This window comes from Notamacropus eugenii, chromosome 7 (genome assembly GCF_028372415.1).
Source record: "Notamacropus eugenii isolate mMacEug1 chromosome 7, mMacEug1.pri_v2, whole genome shotgun sequence".
Classification (NCBI taxonomy): Eukaryota; Metazoa; Chordata; class Mammalia; order Diprotodontia; family Macropodidae; genus Notamacropus; species Notamacropus eugenii.
In genome coordinates, this window is record NC_092878.1 from 59,881,554 (window position 1) to 59,907,910 (window position 26,357).

General features: G+C 41.6%; 1 protein-coding gene across 2 annotated transcripts in view; it reads left to right on the forward strand.

The window, feature by feature from the left end:
* The window catches only part of ESRRB (estrogen related receptor beta), a 238,909-nt gene that overhangs the window by 200,597 nt on the left and 11,955 nt on the right, over positions 1-26,357 (forward strand). For both annotated transcript variants that reach the window (XM_072622958.1, XM_072622959.1), the window contains exons 4-5: positions 8,390-8,497; positions 9,942-10,103. In XM_072622958.1, coding sequence (XP_072479059.1) covers positions 8,390-8,497; positions 9,942-10,103 — 270 coding nt within the window. The remainder of the gene's footprint in view (positions 1-8,389; positions 8,498-9,941; positions 10,104-26,357) is intronic.

Consider the following 26,357-nt stretch of genomic DNA (forward strand, 5'->3'; position numbering starts at 1 on the left):
AGCAGTCTACTTCTTTATCTATATTCCTCGATGACTTTTTCTTCCTCGGTGTTCTCAAGAGTTTAGACTTGTGTCCTTCCCCTCTCCCAGCTGACATGAAATTACATTGCAAGGGCAAAGGAGACACATAAAAATAACCCACACCTAAGGCAGCCAGGTGTGCTTACAGCTCACAAGGAAACCCCCCCCAAAATGAGGCAAGAGGTGTTGGAAGAACAACATCTAAAGTCATGGTGTGTGGGAGTTGATTTTATTTCAATATGAGGTAACAAATACATGTATTTATATATATATGCAAATATGAAATAAACTTGGAGTTGTCACATATTTTCAACATATTAGGGGCTTTATGTAGGCTGACCTCCAGAGGAAAGAATGTGAGGAAAGGAGGAATGTTGCAAAAAAGAAGATTAGAACTGTCCAAAAGCAGAATGGATGCTGTTCCCTGTCATGGAAGATCTGTGTATGTTGTCAAAGTTATCCCTGATCAGGTCCAGTTTGGGCCAGATGGGTTCTGGGATCCCACTGGAAATGGTGGGAATCTGTAAGAAATTTGAATCAAAAAAGCATCTGTCACCAGGTATGAGTTGTGCTCTGAGGAGAGTTCTGTCTAAGTCAGCAATGCCACTTTTGGTGATATTTCTTTCCCTTTATTTGTTTAGAGAAGCAAGTACATATGACATAACAAGACTTAGCTTTACTGGAAGCAGTGACAAAACTCCCATTTATCTCAGAGAATAACTTTACATGGAGGGGGTGCTTCTGAATAGAAGAGAATGAAGGTGGCTTGGTGGCCATTTATTGGGATGAAAGGGATTTCTGGTCAAGTGCTGTATTTGAGAAGAGAGATTCCCCTAAGGAAAAGAACCACCCATTCCTGACCCTCACTCATATCTAGGATTATCCTGAAGATGGTTTCTCTCAGGCAGACAAGGCAGATGCTTCTGGGAGGAAGGAGGCTGCAAGGAGAGAAAGCAGAAAAGTAAGTTGTTTGGGACGTTTCAGGCTTCCTGACTGGTGAGGGGTTTAGCTCAATTCCTACCAATTCATTAGCTTTTGATCAGCTCCAATATGAAGTGATGTGAGCCCTATAACTCAACCTGACAGCTGCCATTGGGATGGGCCCACAGTGCCCACTATCTAGGACTGTGCTTCACAAGCTATCGAAAATTATTTTTAGGTCTGAGGAATAAAAGAAACTTAAACTGACTCCCCCTTCCTACCCTCCCCCAGCCCCCTCCCCAGCACACTTTGCTATTTTTACTTCTAGAAGACTGGGATCTAATCCAGCTGTGGGAACGAAAAAAAAAAAGAAAGAATGAAAGAAGTGGGAAGGGGGAGGGTGTCGGGGGAAGGAGGAATTATTTTACTTCCATTAAGAAAAAAAAGTCAGAAGTCTGATGTTATCAAGGGAACAAGTGGACATCTGATCCAGAACTTGCCAGGCAGACTTGCCTGCATTTCTCTGACGTGGCTTGGTGGAAAGGTTTTGGAAAGATCAGCAAATCGGGAATATATTGCAGAGGCCCAGTCTGGCAGGATTCCCCCTCCCGAGAAACTCGTGGCTGGTCCCATAACAGTGCTCAAGACACAGAAGTTAGAATGGAGGAGGGAGAAGGGATTGGTCAATCTGGGAGTCTCCCCGCTAGGGCTGCAGAATGAGCATAGAAGGGAGATTTTTGGTCAAAGGTGAAAATCTCTTTCTAGGGAGTTGGAGGGAGACAACCTTGAGAGGAGTGCTCTTTTCCCTTTGGTTCTGTGTCCAAGTTTAGATTGGGATTATTTGCTCATTGGCACAAAAGTTTCCCTGGGTGGTATTGGTCCTATATCAGAATAAACAGAACTGTGTTATTGAAAAGCAAAAGCATCCCCCAAAGGGCCAGGTTCAGCTATGATCTCTTGAATGAGGAATTTCATGGTATGGTCAGTTAAGCGCTGCCTCTGAAATCAGGGGACCTGGGTTCGATTCTTGCCTCTAACATCTATGACCTTGGGCAAAAATCGCTTAACCTCCTTGAGGTTTATCTGTGTAACCCTAGGCTTGGGGTCTGATGACACAGATTTAAAAGTCCTTCAAGTTCATAATAATTCTGACCTTGGAAGTGTAGTTATGAAACAGCTTGGACTGGATGGTCTATGTGTCTCCTTTGAGATCTCTGATCCTAAGAATGTTATTTCTCATCATATCATGCCCCACCCCCAACCAGTCCCATATAAATGATCACAGGCTATTCATGCATATATTCTTATGAAGAAAGTGTGTATGCCAAATGGAGCCTCTCGTCTTCCCTTCTGACACCAGTGCCAAGATGGGCTCCTCCATTGCTTGTTCAGTTCCCAAGCTATTTCCAGGGGTTTGAGGGGGGCAAGAATAGATAACCTCTGAGATCTCTGACAACTCTGTGGTTCTTTGATTTTCATTGTCTTAAGGAATGTCAATCAGGGATGGAGAAAAGAGATGTGGATGAAATTAACTGGCCAAGGTCTTAGATGAGCAGGGCTGGATACTGTCCTACTCTTTGGAAAAGGGGTTGATAAAAAAGGAATCTACTTGTGGCTCTCTTATCTCCATTAATGCTATAAAGTCTTTTGTGTTCTATAATCTGATTGAGGATCCCAAATACCTCTAACTAACTTGTGTAGTCATTTTCCTTCTGTGTCCTTTGCAAGAGTGCTATAGTCTTCCCTGCGGCACTCTAGGGAAAACAGAAAGCCAATTCCCCTCCTTCCTCCATCCCTCCCTCCCTCCCTCTCTTTCTCCTCTTTTTTCCCTTACTGCATCTCACAGAAACTGAAGGTGCCCCCAGGGAATGTCCAATCCAGCTACCTTTAAAGGAACCTCCTACTTCCAAAGAACAACACGCTGGACTTTCCACCCTCCCCACCCCCACGTCTTCTTCTATTAGAATCCCTCAGGAAGAAAAAGAAGGGCTAAGCTAGTAAATTCTGTGGAGAAAAAACAGAACATAAAAGAATGAGGCACAGACATACACTGCTCCCTGAGTTTAGAGCTAGGTTGTCTGAAGAGATTGAAGGATTGAAACTAGGCCCTGAAAGATGCCTACATAAGCACACAAGGTACGAAGGACATTCTAGGCAAGGTGAGTCTAACACAAGGCACTTGATCCCTGTAAACTGTGTTTAGTATGGGGACAGCCACTCACTGAGGGGTTTCCCTGTCCCCGGACTTATAGATGTTTCTTAGATGCAGTCATTTAGACCTAATTTCTTTCCTGACCTCCGGGCTCACATCTCCAAATGCCTTTTAGACATCTTGAACTAGATGTCCCACAGACATCTTAAATTCAACATTGTCAAACATTGTCCAAAATCGAATTCATTATCCTTTTCCTCATACTCCCTCCCCAACCTTCCCCTCTTCCTAATTTATGTTATTGTCAGTGGCACCACAATCTTCCTAGTCGCCCAGGCTGGCAACCTAGGTGCCATCCTTGACTCCTCATTCTCTCTCAGCTGTCATATCCAATCAGTAATCAAGTCTGGTTCTTTCCATCTTTATAACTTCTTTCATATATACCCCCTTCTCTCCTTTGACACTACACCACCTTAGCGTAGGACTTTATCTACCCATAGCACCTCTTGCTGTTTTTTCTCCTTGCTTCATATCTCTCCCCACTCCAATGCATCCTCTACTCAGTTGCCAAATTGATCTTCCTAAAGTGAAAATTTCACTGTTCACTCCCCCTCTGCCCCACTCCATAAACTCCCCTGGCTCCCTTCTACCTCTAAGATCCAGCATAAAATCTATTTGGATTTCAAAGGGCTTCATAATCCTGGTCCTCCCTACCTTTCTAATCTTCTGACACCTTTACACCCTTCCAACTACCTTGCATTTTAATGATACCATTCTTCTTGTGGTTCCTTGTACACAATAATCCATCTCCTGACTCCCAGTATTTTCATTTTCTGCCCTCCACACCTGGAGTTCTCTCCCTCCTCAGTTCTGCCTCTTGGCTTCCTTCAGTTCTTAGCTAAAGTGCCACCTTCTATAAGAAGCCTTTCCCAGGGCTCCTTAATCTTAATGCCTTCCCTCTGAGAGACTCGCCTTTCCCCCAATTTATCCTGCATATATCTTGTTTGTATATAATTGTTTGCATGTTGTCTTCCCCATTAGACTGTGAGCTCCTTGAGAGCAGTACTGTCTTTTTCCATTGTATCCCCAGTGCTTAAAATAGTGTCTGGCAGATAGTAACTTCTTCATTAATACTAATTGACTAACTGGTTTTTCATTTCACAGTATCAACTTATGTTTGAAGTCCACTAAAACCCCCAGATCTTTTTCAGACAAATTACTATCTAGCTCTATTTTGCCTATATTGTCTTTGTGAAGCCAATTTCTTTAACCAGCCTGAAAGATTTTGTATTTATCCCTCTTAAATTTTCTTATTAAATTCTGCTTCATTCTCTCAAATTTGTTGTCTGCAAATTTGACAAGTAAACCATCTGCGTATTTATCCAAGTCACTAATAAAAATGATAATCATTGTCAGAGTCAAGCATGGATCCCTGGGTTTCATTCCTGCCTTTCTGACAAACTAGAACAACTATCATTTTATGGTCATGAGTTATATTCAGATGTGATCTAGTTGAACCCCTTCACTATACAAATGAGAAAAAGAGGCCTAGTAAAGGGAGTAGCTTTCACATGGTCACATGGGTAGCAGGTGGCAAAGATAGAAATCCAAATCAGACCCTCTGACACCAAGTTCAGTGCACTGTTGGCCACACCAGGTTGCTTGGCAACCATCTGAGAAGGCAGTCCTCTAATAAGGATGATGATGATGATGATGATGATGTTGGTGGGGACAACGATGATGACGATGATGATGGTGATGATGATGATGATGATGATGATGATGATGATGACGATGATGATGATGGTGGTGATGATGATGATGATGATGATGATGATGATGATGGTGGTGATGATGATGGTGATGATGACGATGATGACAATGATGATGATGACAATGATGATGATGGTGGTGACGATGATGGTGGTGATGATTACAAGAGTTAGCATTTATACAGTGCGTACTATATGCCAGGCTCTGTACTAAGAGCTTTATGATTATTATCTCATTCAATTCTCACAACAACCCTGAGAAGTAGATGCTATTATTATCCCCATTTTATAGGGGAAACTGAGGCAAACAAAAGTCAAGAGACTTGCCTGGGGTCACAAAGCTAGTGTCTAAGGTCAGATTTGAACTCAGGTCTTCCTGACTCCAAGCCTGACACTCTATGCACTGGTGCATCTAGCTGTTAACTCCTTCAGCAGTGCTGTCTGAGGTTGCGTTTGTCCATGACATCAGGGAAATGATGATATGACTTGCAGTTGACTTTGACTTGAGTGAGGGAGGGCTGTGCAAAGTCATCAGCTTCATTTTCTCCTCCAGAGCCATCTGGGTGCAGTGGCCAGATATTTATCAGGACGACTGCAGGTGTCCCATGATGCAGTGGGAGACCCTGGCCCTTTTAGGAGAAGGCCTTTTCAGGTACTCACTTAGAGTGAGAAAATGCGCATTCAGTGAATAGGCTTCTTTAAGAAGTGAGTCAAGGGATGGCTCCTTTAATTAGAAAAAAAATCAAGCTGGGAGGGGAAGACCCTCAGGGTTGCTGTTTCAAAGAGAAACAGCTACCACTGACATTCACTCTAAGCCAGGAAGGCCCAAAATATAAGGCAGATGGAGTACTGGACCTGAGTCGGGAAGATCTAAATTCAAATACCCCCTCAGACACTTACTAGCTACATCACTCTAAGCTATGTCACATCTAATCTCTCTCAGCCCGTGTCCTCATCTGTAAAATGGGATCAATAATAGCTTCTACCTCTCAGAGTCGTTGTGAGGTTCAGATGAGATAACCTGGAAAGTGTTTTATCAATGCTAGCTATAAATATTTTGGTTGCTCTTAATTATTCTCACTCACCTTATGACTTGTTTTCTTTTCTGGTCTTTTTATATTAAAGATCCCTATCCCTGTAAGTTGTTTTTATTAGAGAAAAAGTTCTCATACAGACTTTCATGTTGGAAAGAATTTATGTTAGGGAATGAGGGAAGCAGCCATAGAGAAACACTGATGAGGGGGACAGGAATTCTCTTACTGGTAACGTTTGATGGAATCTATTTGCAGGACTCCCATGAATCTTAGCAGCTAGTATGGTTGAGCAAATTAGGGTTTCAGCTCTGGGAGGAACACTTTGTTACTATCACAAAGGATGAAATTTGTGGCACTGTCCTAGACACATTGTATTTTAGTGTTTCTTTTCTGGAGGGGGGCATTACATGTGGGAATTTGATCCTAGAGTATCACTACACCTGGGTGTTCGTCCTATCCCTGGAAGGCAGAGAAATGGTTGGGATTAGCATAGTCTCTTAATCCTCCAACGTGCTCACTGAGATGGATTACCCAGACTAAGTACCAGGTCTGTAACTCTTAAGCTTATGGAAAGTCCTGGTTCAGCTCCTTTCAGCGTCAGCAACAGCCGTCATCGTCCAAGGCACGTAAGCTGGGTGCCAAGCCTTTAGTTCATCTGTGGGCCAAGAAGGGTCTTTTAGATGAGACCTTTGAAGAGGAATAGGAATTTGCCCCAGTATCCAAACCCAGATTTCCTTGGGTGTGGAGTGACCTGGTCAACTCTAGTACAGTGGCAGTGTATCCTACTGCCTCTAGAGGGAGCTACGGAAATAGGACATTATGTCTCTTTCCCCGCTCCTTCCCACCCCTCCCTTTCACACACCTGGTTCCCCCCCTCCCCAGGACTTAACTGCTCTACATCAGAGCAGACCATTAGCAAAGACTGTCTATGTAGACTTAACTAAAAACATCCTTTTACTTTATATTGCTCCCTTTGCACCTAGGGAATTACATTCAGTGCCTACAGTACCTGGGAATGGGTAATAATAGCTCAAATTTATATTGTGGATAAGGGCTAGATTTGGAATTAACAAGATCTGGGTTTGAATCCTGCTTCGGGTCACTTAAATCACCTTGGGCAAGTCACAACTTCTTTCAACTGAAATTTCTTCATCATTAAAATGAAAATATTAAAAGCATCTTCTGTATAAGGCTGCTGTGAGGATTAAATGAATTTGAGTATGTATATGTCTGTATGTGTCTGTCTGTCTGTCTGTGTCTCTGTGTCTGTCTCCAAACCTTAAAATACTGTATCAGTATCAGCCATATCAGGAAGCATTTATTAAGCTTCTATGTCCCAGATACCATATAAAGTATACAAACACTAAGGATATAAAAAAAGGAAAAGAACTGAGAGTCTGATGGGGAAGAAAACAAATAAATAACTGGGCACATACAACATGCTTGCAGAGTCGGGTTCTCAGAGGGGAAGGCTCTAATAGTTAGGGAGATCACACAAGGATTCTTGTAGAAAGTGGACAGTAAACTGAGTCTTAAAATGAAGCAAGGGAAATAAATGAAGGGGCAGAGGAAACGGGCCAGAACATTCCAACATAGCCAGAGCAGGGAAACAGAGTCAATGCTGTGTGTGAGAAGAAGCAGGTAGGACAGTGGGTGGAGTGGAACAAAATGCAAGACTATTGGAAAGATGGGGTGCAGCCAGGGGGCCCCCATGGCTCATAGGAATGCCAGACAGGATTTTTAATTTGAAGTAGGTACTCCATCTCTCAACTCTGGACATTTTCTGTGGCTGTTCCCCCATGCCTGGAATTCTTTCCCTCCTTTGCTCCTGACTGCTGACCTTCCAGGCATCCTTTAAGTCCCAATTAAAACCCTCCCTTCTACCAGAAGCCTGCCCTAACCCTTTTTAATTCCAGTGGCTTCCCTCAGTTCATTATTTACTGTTTATCCTGTAGATAGCTTGCTTTGTTTATACTTGTTTGCGTCTCATCTCCCCCGCTAGATTGTAAGTTCCTGGAGGTCAAACACCATCTTTAACCTCTTTTTATATCCCCATCTCTTAGTACAATGCTGGCATGTAGCAAATGGTTAATTAACGTTTATTGTTTGATTGATCCTGGAGGTAATAGGGAGCCACAGCAGCTCTTTGCACTTTTTAAAACAGAGGATGTCAGCAGGTTTAAGAGAGCTAATGTCTTCTACAGATGGATCTCAGAAAGGCATTGACACCTCAGAAGGAGAGGCAGCCATGGCACGCCTGGGCAGAGTAGTTGTGTCAGGACATCGAAGGGTAGACCCAGTGAGGCCTGCCGTAAATATCATCTGATCCCCACACGTTCTGGACTCCAGACACCCTGCTTGCCCTGAGTTAAACCCTATAAAGGAATTGCTTGATGTGGAAATTCAGAAGCGCAGATAAGAGACTGGTAATGGTATGGCTGGTAAACATTTAGAAGTTTTCTCCTCTCTCTCCCTTTTTTCCTGGACAGGGGTTCGCCTTGACCGAGTTCGTGGAGGCCGTCAGAAATACAAGCGAAGGCTTGACTCAGAAAGCAGTTACTTGAGCTTACAGATTCCTCCTCCAGCCAAAAAGCCCTGTAAGTCCTAGCCACCTGTGGCATCCTCCTCTGTCCCAGCATCCATTCTGTTTCCCTGACCCTGGGGTTTCTGCTGGAACCAGTATTCTTTTCCATGGCACTGCCTTGGGCAGCAGGAGGTGGGGGAGATGGGGGTGGCATGGAGAGGTTGATTGGATATTAATGACTCCCACTTATAGAGTGCTTGAAATTTTACAAAGGGTGTTTTGCTTCTTTAACGTGTAATCATTTTAGAGCTGAAAAGGGTTTTCAAGACCACGTAACCCAACCTCATTTCCTGGGATTTGAAATATAGGCCAAACAATAGAATGAAACCTTACATTTGGATAGAACTTCACAGTTTCAAGGCATTTTAATTTATTTAATATACCTTATTTATAACAGTAGTGGTATAAATACTAGTCTTAGAACCCATAAAATACTCCGTTGTTCTAGTCCTCATGAACTCCTACTTGCCTCATTTCTCACCTAGTCTTAATCACTGAATGAGTGTTGCCTCAGACAAACTGAGATTTGGCAAAGACCTTAGCTTAAAAGGGTCAAAGACTCCCACTGCATCTGGGCCATCTCCAGTTGTCCTGATCCATATCTGGTCACTGGACCCAGGTGGCTCCAGAGGAGAAAGTGAGGGTGGTGACTTTGCACAGCCCTACCTCACTTAAACCAAATTCACTTACAAGTCATGACATCACCTTCCTGATGTCATGGTTCTCTTCAAGAAGGAAGGACAAACAATATTGGATCCAGAGAAGAAACAAGGGGCTATGTATGTCATCTCTACCAAAAGTCACAGTCTTTAGCCATGAGGGTCTTGCCCTCAGGTCTCTTTCTTAGAATGTCACATCTACTCTTCATCCCTATAATGGTTAGTAAAGGTCTCTCTAGTAAAGGGGCAGCTAGGTGGCACAGTAGATAGAATACCCAGCCTGGAATCAGAAGACCTGAACTCAAATCTGGTGTCACAGACACTTACTAGTTGTGTGACCCTGGGTGAGTCACTTAACCTAGTTTTCCTTAGTTTCCTCATCTGTAAAATGAGCTGGAGAAAAAATGATAAACCACTACCGGATTTATGCCAAGAAAACCCAAATGGGGTCAGGAAGAGTCGGACGTGACTGAACAACTGAGCAAAATTCTCTTGTACTGATGCAGCTAAAAACATCACTAGACATATAAATGCTGACTATATTGAACCTTGGAGAAAGGAGGTCTACTTTGAAAAGTGGTTGATTCTGACTCTAGAGTGCTCCATTAGTTCACCCACAAGAGATGCTGAAATCCAAAGCACTGATTCCATACAAATGGCACTCCTGTGGATGCCAAGGTGTTGCTAATGGCCGTGCTGAAGCTCTCTGGCTCCTCCTCCTCTCTCTGCCTCCTGCATGCCCCAGGCTCTCTTCCTTTTTCTTCCCGGTTCTCACATTTCCCTCTTTGGCCCTTGCAGTGACTAAGATAGTCTCCCATCTCTTGGTGGCTGAGCCGGAGAAGATCTATGCCATGCCTGACCCCACCATGCCCGAGAGTGACATCAAAGCCCTGACCACCCTCTGTGATCTGGCAGACAGGGAGCTTGTGGTCATCATTGGCTGGGCCAAGCACATTCCAGGTAAGTCACTTCCATAGGATAAATGTGGATGAGGGCCAGAGGTCAGAATATGCTGGTAAAAACAAAAACAAAAAAACAACCCTCAGATACCAATACACCAAGGTTGGTGCTCCTGTTCATGGGAGGATGCCAGGAAAGAATCTAAAAGGCTAATTTTAGGCCTTCATTCCTTTTAAAAGTTGTAGAACAGATAGCATGAGTACCAACCCTGTTTGAGAGGAACTTGGACAAGACAGTTTTTCCTTGTGTCTTTTTTTCTTATTTTGCTGGTGGAAAGAAGTTTAGGAAATAAGTACCTTGTGAGTAAGGCTTGATTCATTGTTCATTCTTTTGTCCCCAGTACCTGGTACATAGTAGGCAATTAGTCAATATTTCTTGATTAATTGATCAAAGATCAAATGATATTCATGGACAACAATAATAAAAGGATTATTGTTACAGAAGCATAGGAGCATAAGTTTAGATCTAGAAGGGACCTTTGTTGCTGTTCAGTTGTCTTTAGTCTGACTCTTTGCAACCCAATTTGGGATTTTTTTGGCAAAGACACTGGAGTGGTTTGCCATTTCCTTCTCCGGCTCCTTTTATAGATGAGGGAACTTGAGGCAAACAGAGGTAAGTGACTTGCCCAGGGTCACACAGCTAGTGACTGTCTGAGGCTAGATTTGCAGGCTGAGCACCTCTGTGCACTACATCATCTAGCTGGTCATCAGATCCAGTCCTCTCATGTTACAGATGAGAAAGTTGAGGCCCTGGCATAGTATACAGAGGACCAGTCTTAGAGTCAGGGACACACAGGCTCAAGTTCTCTCTCTGACATAAAATGGTCATGTGACATTAGGTAAGTCATTTACACTCTTAGTATTTAGGCTACTTTTTTACATTAAGTGACTTATTTATATAGGCCATTTTCTAAGAGGATGACTTACAAGTAATTGTTCATTTACATCTATGGAGACAGTTTCCACACTGGGTGTCTAGGAGTTCTCTGCGCAGATGAAAGCATAGATCCTGTGCAAAACAAAACAAAATGCAATTAAAATAAAATTAACAGTGGTAACTCACATTTATACAATGCAATTATTTAAAGGTTTAGAAAGTACTTTTTTCACAATTTCTCTGGTAGAAGGTAGGTAGTAGTATTATCATCCTCATTGTACAAAGGAGGAAACTGAGGTTCTTCGAGGTGAGGTGACCTACCTGCCCAAGGTGACACAGCAGCAGAGGCAGTGGAAGCACTAGGAGTCTTGGAAGCAGTTAATGGACACAGAGAATTGATATCACCACCACCTGGGTGGTGTTTTTAATTACCTTATATTCAGCAGAAAGAATTTAGAGAGCAGGTCCCTTAACCCCAGAAAGGCAAAAGTATAGGATTTTCATAGCCTCCCTCTTTCTGCTGGGAACAGTGGAAAACTACAGACCAAGGGAGGCATAGGCCCTCTTTCCATTCTGCTATGAAAGGAAGGGCAGAGCAGTGTATCCTCTCATTGGCTACCCTGAGTTCTAGAGATCCGTATAACACATCTTCAAAAGCCACAGAGTCAGAGTTTGATGTTTATTTGTTTGTGGATCAGGTGTTGGGGGGCAAGCCCCTCTTCTGCCTCTGATGGGCCATTTATTGCCAACTTAGGACTTGGTTGCAGTCCTGGAACAGGACTGTGGGGGAGATAGGCTGAGGGCAGAGAGGGTGGGGTAAGGGGATGGGGATACTCATTACGAACCAGAGTGTTTTCTGCCTTGATTCAGCAAGGATTGATGGGCAGGGGCATGTCTTTTTATTTTACTGGGGGTCTGTGACTCTCATAGAGTTTTAAGTTCCATGGGTTTTAACATTGCAGGGAGAGCATGTAGCCAATATGCAAAGGGCCCAGCCCCCTTCAGTCATCCCTGCCAGGAGCAGCCAGTGTGACCTGATTTGATATATCTCTAGCCATATGCATATTCTTCTATGTTGACCTTCATACAGACTCTATGTACTATAACTTCAGTAGCTTTAGTTATGGCCCTGATAAAAATACAGTGTCAAGGGCTTTTATTTTAAAAGCATGCTTACCAAAGCTGGAAATCACTGTACTACCCAGCTGCATACCTTAGACTTGATGAGAAATTAAAAAAAAATAAAAGGGGTCAAATAAACTCCGACCTGCATATTATTAGCTGTTATTTCTTGGGTGTGCTAAGTTTTATGAAGCACTTTTTGTACATTATACTTCCTGATCCTCACAACAGTCCCCTGAGGTAGGTGTTATTACAATGCCCATTTTGCAGATGAGGAAACTAAGTCTCAGAGAGGTTAAATAACTTAAGCTGTGCTAGTAAATGACCCGTAAGATTCAAACACAGACCTTCCTGATTCCACATTTGGAGCTTAATCTACTAGGCCACACTGTATCTTCCAAGAACCATAGGCATCGTCATCTGTGAGAAAGAAAATTCACCCCCTAGTCACCAAAATCTTACAAACTAGACCAATAGTCTAAGTTGTTAATTTTTAAAACTTTATGTGAATTGTAGGAAGATCTAATACCCTTCCTATAATGTTATCTTCCTTCTGTCATGCTTAAACCATACTCAGGTTGGTTAATGGGGAGGAGGAGTTGGTTATAATCTTATAGAGATGGGACCAAAATTCTGGAGTTTAGAAAGGATGATGTTGACAAGTAGGAATGATTGTTAGTTAGCCCAGAAGGCTGGGATTTCATATTGCATGTTTTCTTGATTCTTTGGATTTGGGGAGCTGGGATGGCAAAGTTCAGAAAGCCTTTCTAAGCCTTACAGACTCTAGGACTCCCCCTTTCCCTAAAACACTCCTTTTGGAGTGCAGAAAGCCATCCGTGTTATTCCAACTCAGCGTGCGTGTGTTTGCAGGTGATTAATGCAGGTGTACCCTCTTCTAAGGAGCTCAGCCCAGTGAGGATTACGTACTCAGTGCTTTTCGAAGCTGCCTGTTGCTGGTTCAGCACCAATGGTGGGGTTAGGCTGCTGCTAAAGATACCTCAGCCCGGATTGCTCTACTAACCCAGCTAAGAGATCCAGTACAGTCTTCCGGCTTGCCCATTGAGCCTGAAGCTCATGGTGGTCAGCATGGGGGAAGGGTGATAGGACTGCATATGACAGCTGCTGGGCGCCCCTTGGTGTCACTACTCTGCCACCACCTTTCTCTCTCTGTCCCGAGCTGCTTTCGGAAGTCCATTGCAGCCCACCCTACTGCTGCTGTGGTCTCCCTCAGTGGGATTGTCTTCCTTTGTTCTTCTTGTCCTCCAGAGGACTGAAATGATTTACTGCTGTGGACCTAGGTTTGAATCCTGTCTGCTGCTTACGAAGCATATGGCTTTTGGTTGGGATCACTGATCTGGGGCTGGGATGCCCAGGGCTTCAAGCGGGTTTGATTCAAAGTAGGACCTTTCCTATAAACCCTGAACCCCTTAGGTGAACCTTTGTAACCTATGACCTGGCCTTCTGGGGGAAGGTCTTGATGTGTCCTGACCCCATCATTTATTACACATCACTTCTTTGAAGTGGAGACCATTAATACTTGCATAGGATTGTTTTGAAAGGTTGCTGTGAGGATTAAATTAGATGATAATCTAAGTATAAAACATTTTGGAAACCATGGTTTAGGGACTGGACCCATAAGGTCAGGGGTATAGGGAAGTTTCAGATAAAGAAACTCCCTCTAAGCCATACAGATCTGCGTGGCTCTGCAGCTGACAGTCTTAGAAAGCTTTCTAGAGCACTAAATCAAAAGACTTGCCCAGGATTTCAGAACCAGGATGTGTCAGAGGCAAGAGTCGAACCTAGGTTGTCCTAGGCTGAAGGCAGCCCTCTAGTGACTGAACCACACTGCCTCTCATAAGTGATATAAGAAGGTGGGCTATAACAATAATTATTCATAGAGAAACTCCATGACCCAGGGCCAGTCACTTCATCTCTCAGTACTCTAGGTAGCTTTCTGACATGTAAATTGCAGAGAAAGAGAAGATATGATAACAGTAGCAACAACAGCTAACATTTGTATGTTACCTACTCTGTGCCAGGTACTTAGAAGCACTTTATGATTACTATGTCATTTGATCATTGCAACAACCCTGGGAAGGAAGGTATTATTATTATCCCCATTTTATAGACGAAGAAACTGAGGCAAACAGAGGTTAAGGGGCTTGCCCAAGGCCACAAGGCTGAAGCTAAGAGGTATCTGAAGCCAGATTTGAACTCAGGTCTTCCTGACTCAAGGCCCAGTGCTCTATCCACTGTTACTGTGCCTCCTGACAGTACAGTGAAACAAAACTGAATCCAGATGCCCTTTAGCTGTCATAATGAAAGATTGCCCTCTCCCTCTCCCCTGAGTTGTGTTGCACTTGAGAAAACTAAGTGGTACGGTGGATACTTTGTAAATTTTAAAGAGTTATAGAAATGTTAGCTGTTATTATTATTAATTAGTAATTATTATTATTGCATCAAATAGAAAAAAATAAAACAAAACCTTTCAATATGAACTTGCTTCTTGTTCTAAATATGTTTGTATGCTGGGTTTTCAGGAATTTAATTTAAGGGCAGATGTGAAGGGAATAACCATTGATACAGTGCTTATTATATGCCAGGCCCTGACCTAAGCACTTTTTACAAATATTATCTTATTTGATTCTTATAACAATCTGTGAGTTAGATGTTGCTATTATGCCCATTTTACAATCAATAAAATTGAGGTAGACAGAGGTTAAGTGCCTTGCCCAAGGTGACATAATTAGTAAGTGCCTGAGATGGACATAGAGGATATTGGACCTAGAATCAGGTTTAAACTGGGTTTAAACCCTCAAATGAGACGATGTAGCTAAAGTACTTGGCAAACTTTAAAGTATTTTATGTCTGTTATTATTATTAAGGGTATAGATAAAATTAATGAGCATAAGCTCAGACCATTAGAGGTAAATCCTATCTTAAAAGCAGCACTATCTAACGTGCTTGTTTTCATCTTTTATTTCTGAGAGGTATTATAGTATAATGGTTAGAGAATCGGCTTCCAATCTTGGAAGACCTGGTGCAAGTCCTGTCTCTCACACACACACACAGACACACACAGACACACAGACACAGACACACAGACACAGACACAGACACACAGACACACACACAGACACACACCCACAGACACACAGACACAGACACACACACAGAGACACACACACAGAGACACACACAGACACACAGACACAGACACACAGACACAGACACAGACACACACACAGACACACAGACACACACACACAGACACACACAGACACACAGACACACACACAGACACACAGACACACACAGACACACACACAGACACACAGACACACACAGACACACACACAGACAGACAGACAGACACACACACACACACACACACTGACTGTGTAATCCTGAGCAAATTATTTAATCTCTCAGTGGCCAGGTAACTCTTTGAGAGCAGGAAATTCTCACCAGAAAGTCTTAATGTTAATCACAGATCCAGTTCAAAAGTTTGTTTTTCTAATTGTTACCTTCACTTTTCTTCTACCCACTACCGAACAATCCTACATGTTTTATCTTCCTCAGCTTGAGAGTAAGATCCTTGAGAATAGGAATTGGTTTTTTTTTTTCTGTTTGTATATCCAGTTCTTAGCACAGTGCGTGGCACAAAATAAACATTTAATAAATGCTTTTAAAAATTCATTCATTCATTCTTTTACCTACTTTCATGTCTGACTATGTCATCCCCTTCCCTCCCCAGGGAATTATTCCTTGTAACAGAGATTTTAAAAAGAAAAAGGAGGAAAAAAATCAATTCAGCAAAACCAATCTACACATCAACCATGCCAGACACTACTCAGTGTCCCCAAAAGTCTCAATGAAATTTTAAGCTTTAACCCAGTAGGTGACTCCCCACACCCATGATGCTCCATCTTTGAAAAGATGAGAGAATAGTACTTTTTTTCAACCTTCTCTGGAGATAAGCTTACACCAAATATTTTTGAATGAATCAACAACCCAGTTGGGATCAATGACAAAATCGAGCTGAATATAACTGTCCATCAGTCCCTGAGGAAGCAAGACAGAGAGTGCTTTGTCTAGAAGTGGGTCCAGTGGCAACCCTATTTCATTTGTCCTCCCCTCCGATCATAGGTTACCAGCCTTTTCTGAATCCCTGTACCCTCTGAGGTTTTCAGTAAATCTTCTCATACCCTTTTATTCGATTTAAAAGGTAATGAATTGGAGTTTGCCATGCAAGCACAGTAGGGCTGTATTTTTGTTGAGATGTGTGATGTGTACCTGAATATGGAGCCAAGTCTCCACTCAGTTCATAAAGTTCAGAAAAGATAGTTGGGAAAATCTTGATCTTTCTCAATAAAAGCCCATTGGAACTAAAAAAATACATAAAATACAAAATACAAAAAAACCCTGTAAAATACAAAAGAAATAGATATAAAAGAGTTGATTAATTTCAATAGGATAATATAAATATTTAACAACTATTCATACTCCCAACTTGGCAAGCTTCTTGTACCCCTGGAATGCATGCTGGGATTCCTTAGGATGGGAGATCCTTTCCTAGACAGACAGAAAACAGAACCCCTTAGGTTGTTCAGGGATGGACCATGCAGAAGGGGATCCATCACCTAATCCATCAACAAATATTCATTAAACTCTGAATATGTGCAAGGTTCTGTGTTAGTTACAATGCAGGGAGGAGGGGAACCATACGTGGCAACCGAGCAGCTCTTGAGTCTAGTTTGGGAACAGCTCCGCCCCCCCAACACACACATACACACACATGAAAAGACAACTAATGAGGCAAGATGTGATTTATTGCCAAATGAGTGATATGCAGACAAGAAATATTAGAGAGTTTCAGAGTGAAAGAGCTCTGTGAGCTAGGCTAAATCATGAGGATTTCATGGAGAGAGAGAGGGGAGAGAAGCTCAGTCTTCACTGATAGGTAAGTTACTGACCAACAAAGGGGAGAGAGACGGAAGAGGGGTTTGAGTGAAAACCCAGTGAGCAAAGGTGGGTTTGAGGGACAATGAAGAGACCATATTTGAAGTGAAAGGGGTTGTAAATTTTCAGTTACTATTCCCCTCCTTCTCCCCAAATTTTGAAGGACAAAGGACCCCATTCACAAGTGGAAGTTGCAAAGTCTGACAACAAAAAATAAGCCTAATGATGAAATGCTGCAGGGATAGCCCCTTAGAGACAGGCCCCACATAAATTAACAGTATCATTATCACTCAATTAAGGGCCAGGTCTGCCTCTAAACACGTGTTTTTGCCTTGTATTTTGTTTTTTTTTTTTTTTTTTTTTTGCTCAGGCAAAAATATCCCAGTCTTTAAAGGGCCTGTAGCACAGTTTTCTTTTCAGGTGAGGGAGAGAAGATTAAATGGTAAACCCATGCCTACAACCAAGAATGGGAATTACTTGATTAATTGCATTCAACAAACATTATTAGCTCAATATCCTCCCCAGGCAGCTTGGAGGCCTTCCCTTTCCAGTGAGGTCTCCCCTTCTCTCTTGTCACTCCCTGTGCTGCCCCACCTCCCTACCACCCCTGCATCTATCACTCCTGCCATTAGCGCTTGGCTTGGGAGGGGCCTCCTTACTGACAAGGGAGGCTCTGGGAGATTCTCCTCCCAGGGTGGCCACTGTCTCCTCTCCCCAGGAAGACAAGAGCACCAGCAGATGATGAAATATGGGGAGCCGAGCGACAGCAGCTGTGTCTGGAGTGGCCTCAGCTCCTATAATTACATCTCCCTTTATTACCTCTGCTAATGGCCCTCCAGGACGACAGAAACGATAATAAATTAACAGATTATGAACTCTACTTGCCACAAATTATGTGGTTTTTTTTTTTTAAATTCTAGGAGCTCATACTGCCAAAGCACAGAGAGAGGGAGAAAAAGAACTTGAATGTCACTACTTCAGCCAGTGTCGATGAAGCAACTTTTCTGAAACCTCTGTGGGTCTGGATGGGAGCTTCTGCCTGTCTCCTAGATTGTAGCACTCCCAGGGAAGGCCTATGATACAGGAGCCCACTCTATCCCTGGTGGGGCAAGCAATGTCCTAGAAGCTCAATGGGCTTCTTCAGGGGAGGCACTATCTCAACAACCAAGGGAATTCTGAACTCATTTAGGAAAAGGGACCAGCCATGAATTCAACTCAACCCTTAAATTCAACAAGTTTTTTTAAGGAGAAACCTTATTGTGGTAGAAAGTCTGATCAAAGGAGCAGCTAGGTGGTGCAGTGGATAGAGCACCAGCCCTGGAGTCAGGAGGACCTCAATTCAAATCTGGCTTCAGATACTTACTAGCCCTGTGACGCTGGGCAAGTCGCTTTTAACCCTAACTCTGGAGTCAGAATGACCTGAGTTTAAAACTGAACTCAAATACTTAGCTAGTGAGTGTGAACCTGTATGTCACTTAATCATGATTGCTTCCAAAAAGAGAAAGTATGATCGAAGATTTTAGAACCAAAAGTTACCTAAGTGTCCCCTCAGGGCCATTGAGTTGAGGGCTCTCATTTTGCAGATGAGGATATTAAATAATATTAACTCATATTTATAAAGCATTATAAGCTTTGCATATATCAGAGCAGTAGTGTCAAAATCATTTAGAAAAGGATCCCAGGCTCTCCAGTGTTGATTTAGAAAACCACAAGTTAACATTATCTGTGTTGCAGTGTGTCCTTATTTTATTTTTTATATTCCATTTTATATTCTATTTATTTTGCTAAATACTTCCCAATTATATTTTACTTAACGTGATTTGGTCTGCATGCAGGAGTGTTATGGTGCCTGCATGTTTGACATCTCTATATTAGAGGTAAGTGCTATTATGATCATTTATCACATTTTTACAAATAAAGAAACTGAGGCTGAGACAGGTTAAGTGACTTGCCTAAGGTCATACAGCTAGGAAGTATCTGAGGCAGTATTTGAACTCACATTCACTCTAACTTCAAATTCAGATTTCTACCTACTGTGATACTAGCTGCACAGAGTTTAAGCCTAGATAATTCAAGTCATACAGCTAGTAGGTCCTTGAGACTAGTTTTGAACCCAGGTCTCCCTCACTCCAGTAATATTTCCACCCTGATGATTGAACTGTGAATCAGAAGAGCTAGATCCTGGCTCTAATTAAGTCACTGTGTGACCTCAGACAAGTTACTTGAGTGAATCTTGAGTTTCTATTTTTTTAAAAAAAGTGAATATTACCTGCCTTGCCCTATCTCACAGTTTTGTTTGAGGCATCAATGAAATGATGCATGTGAAAGCAATTTATAACCCTAAACTATATGACCCTAAGCAAGTCTTTTAACCCAGATGATCTTAATCTGTGAAATGGGGATAACAATAGCACTCACCTCACTCACTTCCTATTGTCAGGATCAAATAAGGTAATATATGCCAAGTGCTTTGAAAATCTCCTAAATTATGTACTGAAATTTGTATCTCCAGAACCTAGCACAGTGCCTGGCACATAGTAGGTCCTTAACAAATATTGATTGATTGATGTTGACCACTACTATCCTCTAAAACATTATATGAATTAAAAACTATTCTTAATCATTAAAATATAAGCCCTTTGAGAGCAGGGACTGTCTTTTGCTTTTTGTTGTATCCTTGGTGTTTGACATACTGCCTGATTGATTGCTTGGCACATAGTTGGCACTTCACAAATGATTATTGGCTGACTGCTTTATTAATGTCCACTACTATTATTATCCCATAAAGCATTATACAAATAAAAGCTATTCTTACTGTTTTCATTATTAAGGAATTAGCTTTCGTTGAGAACTTAGTAGACTTGTGGAATCTCAGAGCTTGAAGGGACCTTAAAACTCACTTGTTGAACTCCTGCCTAAAGCATGAATCCATTAAACAGGGTCTCTAAACCAAAGTCTCTGATTACCTCCAGTAATGGGTGAGCTTACTACCTACCTCCTGAGGATAATAATAACAATAATATCTTATACATAGCACTTTAAGATGTGCAAAGCAATTGGATATCACAAATAGCTAATTTGTAATAGATATCACAAATATATAATTTGCAATTAGATATCATAAATACATTATATTTTCATGACTACCATGCCAGCCTTTCAATTTTTGAAGACAGAAACCACATCTCCTCCTCAAAGTTTTCTGTCCTCTAACACATCTCCCGTTCCTCCAGCACATCCTGCTTCACAAAACTTCCCCATCCTGCTCATCCTTCTATGGACTCACTCCAGCTAATGACATCAAGTCAGTAAATATGGAGTGCCTACTATGTGTGTAGCGAACACTTAGCTAAGCACTGGGGGTGATACTGGGTTTAGACAAGTCATGTTCCTATCCTGCTCTCATGGTATGTACTATACAAATAATAATGTGAAATTGTATGGTGAGTACTTCAGAGTTTCATACATAATATTGTGGTAAGGTTCAAGAGAAAAGGGGCATTACTAACTGAAGTTTCCCTAAAAGAGGTGATATTTGAGTTTGGCCCTAAAGGATGGATTCAGCAGCTATTAGACGTGGAAGGGCCTTCTCAATACAAACAACAGTATGAATAAAGGCATGTAAGAAGGAAAGTATTAGGCAGATAGCAGATTATCCAGTTTAACTGGAACATGGGGTATGTGGAAACTATGGCACTTGTGGAACTGACTGCCAGGCAAAGGAGTTTGAGCATTACTCAATAAGTAATACAAACTATTGAAGGATTTTGAGCAAAGGGGAGGTGTGACTATATCTATGTTTTAAAAGACTGCTCTGGCAGTGGTATGATGGATAAAATAGACGGGAAAGGACTGAGACTCAGGGAGACTTGTTATTACTGTTGCTTATTCTTTATTCTTGAAGAAGACCAATGACATCACATTGCAAGTGAATTGGATTTAAGTGAACCAGAGCTTGTGCAAAGTAATCAGCCTCACTCTCTACTCCAGAGTCATTGGAGGCCAATGGTAAGACATAGGTCAAGATGGCTGGTGATGGTCCAAGACTTGTTGTACAGCTATTATAAAGCCCAGGTGGGTGGCAGTGAGGACCCATACATGGAAGTGGAGTGAAGGAGAACTAGGTAGATATTATGGAAGTAGAACTGACTTGTTCAGTTGTTTCAGTTCTGTCCAACTCTTTGTGACCCCATTTAGGGTTTTCTTAGCAAATACCAGAGTGGTTTGCCATTTCCTTCTCCAGCTCATTTAGCAATTGAAGAAATTGAGGCAAATGGGATTAAATGACTTGCCCAGGGTCCCACAGCTAGTAAGTATCTGCAGCTGGATTTGAACTCATGAAGATGAGTCTTCCTGACTCTAGACCTGTCACTTTATCTGCCACAGAATTGGCTATAATGCACTAAAATTAGATATAAGTGAGGAAAGGTAAGAGCCAAAGCTAACAAACAAGGTCCTGACTGTTGCCTTGGTAAATAACAGTGCCACCAGCAGGAATAGTAAAATAATCATCACTAGTATTTATACAGTGCTTTGAAGTCCACAAAACATTTTATATCTGTGCATTAACTTACAACAACCCTGTGAGGAGGAAGAAGCTAACTTAAGAGGTTAAGTGACTTATTCAGGATCACCTAGCCAGTAAGTAGCTAGGGCAGGATTCAACCCCAGATCTTCTTGAATTCAGGTCCATCACTCTATCCACTACACCAACAGACGGAATAGGCTTAGAGGGAAAGAGAAGAAGCTAAAGTTTTTTGTTGAGGTTGAGGGACTGATGAGTCTCTTCAGGCACTTTTCACCATCCCTCCTAAAATGTGGCATCCAGAAATGAACATAATCAAGGAGAACCACTTTCTTTATTCTAAGCAGCCTATGAAGGCTTTGAGTTTACTGTCCATTAAATCTCCAAGTCTTTTTTCCCCCACATGAACTACTATCTAATCATGTCTCTTGCATCTTGCAATTGTGTTGCTGATTTTTTTCAAACAACAGTGCATAACTTTACTTTTTTCCTGATTAAATTTCACTTTATTAGATATAGCCATGATTCTAGCCAATCACGATCTTTTCTGAATTTTGATTGTGTCATCCAGGCCATCAGGGCTCTGACAGCTAGGTATCATCTGCAAATTTAATAATCATCCTTGGCTTTATCTAAGTCATTGATAAAATGTTTAACAGAACACGGCCAATGGCAGACTCCTCTGTCACTACACTAGAGAACTCCCTCCTGGTTGGAAATCGCTACTCTTTTGGATCAACCAACCCTAAAACTACCCAAGTCCACCAGGATTTAATGTGAGGACAAATGGGTGGCTCAAATCCAGGAACACTAAGTCTATGGCATTTCTATGATCTGGTCTTGACTTTTCTTTTGTCACTGGACTGTGATGACTGGATTTCAGAGTGAAGCTGATGACCTTGGACAGCTCTGCCTCACCTAAATCCAATTCATGCACAAGTCAAGGCATCACCCTCGTGATGTGATTGGTCCTCTTCAAGAATGAACAATATTTTCTTGATCTAGCAAACCTGTCAAATGAGGAAATGAGGGTAGCATGACTGGACTTATTCCTAGTGAACTTCTTTTGGCTCATGGTCACCAACGCTTCCTTTTCTAAGTTCTCTTAAAAGTTGCCTTTGTTCATCGTTCTGAGAGTTTTGCTAGGGGACCATGTCTAGTTTCTGGTCTATAATTTGTGGATTCTACCTTTTTCCTCTGCTGAAAAGTAAAGGTCCCATTTCCCCATCTCCATCCCAGTGGCATCTTATTTGCTGATTCCTTAAAGATCAACAGCAGCAGTTCCGCAGTTGCAATGGTTAGTTAGAGGTGTTTTTTTAAGTTTTATTGACATTTTGTTTTGATGTTATAAATATAGATTATTCCCACTTTTTGAAAGGTCTCTTATAACAAAATAATGCAGTTAAGTAAAACTAATATTACTTTGATTTCATCGGAAAGTGTATGCACATTTAACATCTATAGTACCCCCTTAATTTAAAAAAAATTAACGGAAGTTTATTTTCTCTCCTTCTCACTTTCTACTCCATTGGAAAAAGGAAAAGAAAAAAATTCTTGTAACAAATATGCTTATTCAAGCAAAGCAAATTTCCTCAATTTCTGTATGCATATATAAGTATATGTATTGGAAGCAGCTGGATTACTCAGTGGATAGAGCATTGGACATGGAGTCAGGGAGACTTGAATTGAAATCTGGCTTCAGACACTTACTAGCTGTATGATCCTGGGCAAGTCACTTAACTTCTATTTGCCTTAATCCTCTGGAAAAGGAAATGGCAAACCATTCCAGTATCATTTGCCAAGAAAATCACGTGAAATACGTTGACGTGCTATGGTCCATGGGGTCACAAAGAGACTGGCGTGACTTTATAACAACATCTGCATAGAAATGTGTGTGTGTGTGTGTGTGTGTGTGTGTGTGTGTGTGTGAAAATACATTGCTTCTTTGTAATTGACAGATTCATCATGGATCATCTAGAATTGTGAATGGTCATTGTCTTCATCTTGATTTCAAAGTTGTTTGTTTGTAGAGGTTCATTATCATATAACTTATTTTCCTGGTTCTGCTCACTTCATTCAACATCATTTCAATTAAATATTTCCATGTGTTTTAAAAATAATCTATTTCCTCATTTTTTAAAAGCACAATAGTATTCCCACCACATTTATTGTCAGTTGTTTTACTAACAAAGAACTTCTATTAAAGCATATTTCATTCTCTAAAGTCTCAGCATTACGGTATCTTTGCCCATCTTCCCACTTGTTTTCTCTTTTGATTCCACATCTGTCCACTCTATACCAGTTGTTGTCCATGATGTCTGAATTTGCAACTATATCTGGATACTTTTCTCCGCCACCCATCGTTTTGATCATTTTAGCAAACCTCTAGTCAAAAGTATTCTTCGTAGTTAATAGCTGGCCAAGAGATCAGCAGAACTTTACCTTGATCTACAGAGCCAAATACTACTCCCAAATCCTCTTTTCTATTCTACAATCTTCACTTTTAATTTAAAGTAGTGAGGAAAGAGAGAGGAATGTTGTTGTAGAAGGGATTCCAGATCCTGTGTGGGTTATACGAAAGTCTCTTCTTATGAATGTGCCAACATGGTACATCTTTTCTTCCTGGATCCAATAAATGATTTTCTTGTGTTTGTTGACACCTATAAATTCTTGCTATAATTCTGTGGTGCATAAAATGCCTTTTCTTATTCAAAAGGTGCAAATCTACTTTTTATGTCAAGAGCCCCATACCACTTAGAGAATCTTATCAATCAGTCCAATGATTCAGATAATTTCTTCTTTTTTCTCCTGCATTTCTGTGTCCTGTTCTCACACTCTTGACATTGGTTAAGATTTATTTAATATTTTGGAATGGGTTGGGTTAGAATGGGGTTTGTGAAAAGAAGTTGACCCCTTTCAAATGAAACCAAGGAAAAAGAAATGAGAAACCCAGTCCAGCTCCTCATACTAGTGATGCTTAAGCTGAGATGGTTCTCTTCCTATCTCTTGCTACACATAATAGGCACTTTGCAGAATACACACACACACACACACACACCATATAAATTGGGCAGTTATATAATATAAACTTCCATGGGGTCACCTATTTTCCTAAAAGCAGGACTACCTCCCATTACATACACACACACACACACACACACACACACACACACACACACACACACACACACACACACACTGAATACACAATATGTAGAGGCCACTGACCTTAAAACAGTCCAACAGTAGAAGAAATGCTTGTTCAGGTTTACTTTGAACTGAATGCTTTGCTAAGGTCTCATCCAACTCTGAAATTCTGTGGTCCTTAGTATGAGGTAAGCCTCCATAGGAATGCCCTCAATAACGAAGGAGCCAACGGCCATCAGACAGAATTCATGCTATCTATAATCTTTCTAGTTTATTTTCCTGATTACACCAACAGGACATTACTTGGCATTTTTCCTCCATTTCCAAAGGCCTTGCCCCCTATTTTATTCTGGCTGTATCCCTTCTCCCTCCCCTTCTGCCACCTCTTCAACTCAATGGTCTATCGATTCCTTTCCCTTTTACCCCCTACTCTTCTTTCTCTTCCTTCTGCCTGTCTGCCTTCTACCCCCCCCTCCAACCCCATCCCCAATCCAACATACTCCAATACACACACTCTTGTGCCTGCTGATTGGTATCTGTTAATTAATGTAGCCTGAGGCCTCTCTCCTCTTCAGTGGCCTGATAAGGAAAATTGGATGTCCATCCCTAGATTCTCCATTATCGCCTCCCACCTCCCCTGGCAACCATAGGCATGCACATATCCTCTCACACTAACAGCGTTGTGATAAATACATAATCACCTGCCCCTCTCCTTGCTACTGCATCTTTGGCTGAGATAACACATATATCAAAACCCAATGTATGGCCAATCAATATAGCAATCATCAGCTCTTTTGTTAATTGCTGAATTGATAACAAGGAACATCAAATGATCATCAAAGACCTGGGCTCCACAGATCCAGCTGCAGGCACAAGGATACTCAGACAAGGAGGATGCTGGGGAGCCTGTATAATTCACTCCCTGAGTATGAGCCTCTGCTACAAGGAGCTCCAAAGAAGGTTGAGCAAATGAATGCTAGGAAGCAGTGAGATCTGGTGGAAAAAGCATCGAAGTCAGAAGATTGACTCCTACAGGACCCAAAGTAATCTATCAATTCAGTTAACTTCTAAGGGCCTCAGTTTCCTCATCTTCCAGGTAAAGGTGGTTGGGCTAAATGGCCTTTAAGAGCCTTTCTAGCTCTAACATTGTGATTCCCTTTTGGGGAGAAGGAAAGTGGAAAAGGAAAAGTATATTTATAGAAAAAATCCATTTATGGAAGTGACAGGCCAGGGTAGAGGGCACAGGGAGGTAAAGGATAAAAATAGATGAGGGGAAGAGCCAAAGACACCCGAAACGAAAAAGTCTGCAAATACCCCTGTGAGGCCCACAATTTAACTTCCCTAGAAGCATCTAAAGGACACACAAAGTCTATTCGTATCTAATTGGCATTTGCTGTGGCCAGTATTTTGGATCACTTAGTTGGTACAGCGGATAGACCACTGATCTTGGAGTGGGGAAGACTGAAGACACTTATTAAACATATGACTCTGGGCAAGCTGTCTAACCTCAATCTGTCCAGTTTCCTTATGGAGATCATAATAGCACCTACCTCTCAGAGTTTTTGTGAGGATCAGAAAAGATAATATTTGTAAAATGATTTCAAATATTTGTTAAACACTAT